Source organism: Phoxinus phoxinus, assembly GCF_949152265.1.
Source record: "Phoxinus phoxinus genome assembly, chromosome: 23".
Taxonomy (NCBI): Eukaryota; Metazoa; Chordata; class Actinopteri; order Cypriniformes; family Leuciscidae; genus Phoxinus; species Phoxinus phoxinus.
In genome coordinates, this window is record NC_136898.1 from 1,634,515 (window position 1) to 1,639,514 (window position 5,000).

The window sequence follows — 5,000 nt, forward strand, 5'->3', positions numbered from 1 at the left end:
TGAAAACAGATCCGTGTGTTATTCTCCAGATAAACATCAGACAGAGGACGAGATGAGCAGATAAAACTCCTGACAGCTTCTTATCGCCGCATATTTCAGATTCATAAGCACTCGCTCCATAAACACAACAGAAACCTGGAGCTTCGAGATCCAGAAACCCGGTCACGGGATCTCAAGCAGTGTGACTTGGCCTTCTTTAGATCTTATTTTAGTATTCTGTAAAAAAATAAATAAAAATAAAACCCAGGATGTAGTTCATCACTGGAGTATGAAGGAAATCATAACAAAGAAATTGCATTTTTGGCAACGACTGCGGATGTTTTATCTGATGATAATCCGTGCAGCGCAGAAGCCAGAGCCACAAGATAACCCATGAGTTACAGTTTACAACTTGATTTGGGAGATTTTGTCTTTTTCTACCAATAAACATTAAATAAAAACAGAAATTTATTAAATAAGAAAAATATATTACCAGTATATACATTTATTTATATAATAATTAAATAAATAAGTAGGTAAATATATACATATTTAAAACTTGACTTGGATGATTTTGTCTTTTTCTACCAATAAACATTAAACAAAAATGTATTGAAGAAAAAATATTATAAATGATATTTAAAATGGTTTATATAATAATTAAACAGAAATGTATTAAACAATAAACATATATTATATATATATATATATATATATATATATATATATATATATATATATATATACAGTGCTATGCATAAGTTTAGACACCCATGCTAAAGTTGACTAAAAAGAGGAATAAAAAATCATCTTTTGGAAATTGAACTTAATGCCTTAATTTAAAAAAATAGGAAAAATCCAACCTTTAAGGACACCAATTTTCTTTGTGAATGAATAATGTATCGTAAATAAATAAATGTTCTTCCTTAAAATACAGGGTGCATAAGTTTGGACACCACTATGTTAAATTCCCATAGAGGCAGGCAGATTTTTATTTTTAAAGGCCAGTTACTTCATGGATCCAGGATACTCTGCATCCTGATAAAGTTCCCTTGGCCTTTGGAATTAAAATAGCCCCACATCATCACACACCCTTCACCATACCTGGAGATTGGCATGGAGTACTTTCCATAAGATCATCTCTCAATGCAAATCAAACCAGCTGTTAGGCGAACTGAAATAAAACCATGCCAATCTCTAGGTATGGTGAAGGCTATGTGATGATGTGGGGATATTTTAATTCCTAAGGCCAAGGGAACTTTATCAGGATGCAGAGTATCCTGGATCCATGAAGTAACTGGCCTTTAAAAATAAAATTCTGCCTGCCTCTATGGGAATTTAACATAGGGGTGTCCAAACTTATGCACCCTGTATTTTAAGGAAGAACATTTATTTATTTACGATACATTATTCATTCACAAAGAAAATTGGTGTCCTTAAAGGTTGGATTTTTCCTATTTTTTTAAATTAAGGCATTAAGTTCAATTTCCAAAAGATGATTTTTTATTCCTCTTTTCAGTCAACTTTAGCATGGGTGTCTAAACTTATGCATAGCACTGTATATTAGGTAAATATATACATATTTAAAACTTGACTTGGGTCAAGAAAATTAAATGAACAAATCTCAGATATTAGATATAAATTTGTATATATAGTAATTATATATATAATAATAAATAAAAAATATTATATAAACTTATCTATGTAATAATTAAATAAAAATATATTTGAAGTAAATATATATTTAAAACCTGACTAGTGATTCTGTCTTTTTCTACCAATAAACTTTAAACAAAATTAATTGAAGAATAAATATTAAAATTATATTTAAAATTGTTAATATAATAATTAAAAATATATGTGAAATAAATATATATATTTAAACTTGACTTGGGTGATTGAGTTTTTATACCAATTAACAGTAAATATTTATTCAAAACGTTACTAAGTGTAAAGTTTACTACCTTCCATAAACTGTTAAAAAACATAATATAAAATATATACACTTATTTATATAACAATTAAATAAACATATTTTGAGCAATTTGTCCATATATTTTCACACACGCGCACACGCACACAAATAAATAAATAGTAATTAAATCATATTTTTGACGACTGTGGATTTTTTAGTTCCTCCAAAAGGCTTTAGATAAGGAACGATTTGTTTATTTTACCGAACGCACAAATATTTGGACACTTAAAAACGTCTGACTGTCATTGCATTAGATACAAAACACAATATGAAGTTTATTGTCCCTTACTCACTTGCTTTCGTACTTTGTGAAGTATTGCAAACACACTCATATATATTTAAGAGTTCGCAGTGTTTCCGGGTCAGTGTGTTTGTTATCTCGGGCCGGTGATGTAAACCTGATCTCCAACCCTTCAAACATTAATGCATCCGTTAGCCGAGGTGTGACACACAGGTGTCATCTGAACTGCTTCAGTGTCAGTGTGTGTGTGTGTGTGTGTGTGTGTGTGTGCTGTAATTACACTGCCTTCTGAGAGATTACCTCTTCACACCAGCATCACATGCATTCTCACAACCCAGAAAACATCAGTATGAGGGAGTGGAAAAACCCAACACATTTTTACTTTTTCGACCAATAAACAAAAAAAAATACATTATATAAATTAATAAAAATTTATCATATTTAAATGTGTGTGAGAGAGAGAGAATATGAGTGTCTGAGTGTGTGTGTGTGTGTGAGAGATAGAGTATGAGTGTGTGTGTGTGTGTGAGAGAGAGAGAGAGAGAGAGAGAGTATGAGTGTGTGTGGGTGTGTGTGTGTGAGGGAGAGAGAGTATGAGTGTCTGAGTGTGTGTGAGAGAGAATATGAGTGTCTGAGTGTGTGTGTGTGTGTGTGTGTGTGAGAGAGAGAGTATGAGTGTCTGAGTGTGTGTGTGTGTTTGTTTGTGTGTGTGTGTGTTTGTGAGAGAGAGACAGAGTGTGTGTGTGTGTGTGTGAGTGTGTGTGAGAGAGTGAGTGAGTGTGTGTGTTTTCTACCAATAAACATAAAAAGAAAAAAAAATACATTATATAAATTAATAAAAATTAATAAAAATTAATCATATTGAAAAATATTTTATAAATATATATAAAAAAATGTTTTTATATATATATATATATCAAAACTTTATTGTCTTTCTACCAATAAACATAAAAAAGTGCACTATGTGTCATTTATCATGTGTGACCCATTTCAGCCGCAGAGTGATGTCATCAAAATCATAAATCCATATTAGCGGAAGTGAGAGACTAAGTTTTGAATGCTTATATCTTCTAAATGTGAGTTTTGTCATTGTTTTAGGGCACACCAGCTTATAAGCCAACCTGACACACTGATATATACACACACTGATACACACACACACTGACGTCTGCGGCTCACGCGGGTGTGTGTGTCAGATGAAGCGCTACACACTGCGCTCTGGTGTGTGTCTTACTGTTTGTACGCCGGGGCGACCCAGTACGGGTTCTCTGAGGCTTCTTTGGCGTGGCGCAGGATGGCCTCGCGAGGGTTGCTGTCGTCGGTTTTGTCCAGGGCGATGTTCTTCACGATGAAGGAGGACAGCGTCCCACCGTGAGCCGCCACACGACCCCCCCGACCTGCTCGAGGACACACAGATCAGAGCACAACAAATATTCAGATACAGAACACAGCGGCCGTCACACAGAGGACGTATTATGACCTCTATCAAACTCATGATGTTGTGTTTGGTCTCTTCTAGAACAGGTTTTCCTGCTTGAATGTTGATTATTCTCCTCATATTCTCCAGTGTTGCGGCTCCTCTCTTCCCAGTCTGTCAGTAACGCTCTGTTTACTTCCTGTCTCTATGAAGCCCCTCCTTCTGAAAAGCACACTGTGCTCTGATTGGTCGGCTGGATCAGTGTGTTGTGATTGGTCGAGCGCTTCGAGTGTGTTTGGGAAATGTCCCGCCCCTTACCATAACCACCAGTTTAACACACTACTAACTAACTCAACCAGGCCCCGCCCCTTTATTCTGCGTATTCATTATTTAAATGAGATTTTAAAAAAATTAAAATAATAATATATATATATATTTAACATAATAAAATAACATTTATTTAATCATTTTGTATAATTAAATTAATTTAAATGAATGTATACCGGTATAATATATATATATATATATATATATATAATTTTAGATATTATCTATTTATTACATTAAAAATAGATTTAGGTGTTTACTAGTTTAGCCCTATTTTTTTTTGTAGTTATTGATATAATATAATAAAATATATATTAAAAAAATATATATAAAAAATATATATATATACTATATATAATATACATTAATGAAACAAATATAAATAAATGCATACAATAAAATATAATATATAACTTTATATTAAAAAATATAACTTCATGTCATTCCTGCAAGATTCAAACAATAGAATATCGCCAGTTTAACACACTACTAACTAACTCAACCAGGCCCCGCCCCTTTATTCTGCGTATTAATTATTATAATGAGGAATATTGTGACGTGTTTGTTCCCGGAAGAAGATATAGAGAACAACTGGAGCTTCTCATGAACACACACTGAAGAGAGATGTGCTAAAGCAGAATAGGAGCTCTGTAAGCACAACATCCTCCTGCCCGCGGTAAAGTGTGTTTATGTTGTGATTAAACACGAGACGCGGCGGCTCGACTGATCGGAGAGGTTCTGAGATCTCCTGAACTCGCTGGTCCTCGGCCAACACTTCACTGTAATCTACAGGAGTGTTTACTCGAGCCACTGAAGCCGGAGCGTCCAGACTCACTCCAAACTAAACACGGCAAATATGTGTGTGTTCATGCGGACACTGTGCCAAACTGTGCTTGCTAATATAAGGTGAGAAGTTACAATCTGAACAAATGATCCATGAAAGCGGTGCTAAACCTCAGAGGAGTCTGTGTGTCCACTTCAGGATTATAACACTGAGAGACATTTCATTTTATTTACTATAAAGTTTGCGTTTTTTGCAACCCTGGTGTTGAAACTTGGGA

General features: G+C 34.0%; 1 protein-coding gene across 1 annotated transcript in view; it reads right to left on the minus strand.

Annotated features, from left to right (window-relative positions):
- wdr70 (WD repeat domain 70) overlaps positions 1–5,000 on the minus strand; it is a 94,696-nt gene that overhangs the window by 3,572 nt on the left and 86,124 nt on the right. Inside the window, exon 17 of the mRNA XM_079600094.1 lies at positions 3,430–3,592. Within this exon, the coding sequence (XP_079456220.1) occupies positions 3,430–3,592 (163 nt within the window). The remainder of the gene's footprint in view (positions 1–3,429; positions 3,593–5,000) is intronic.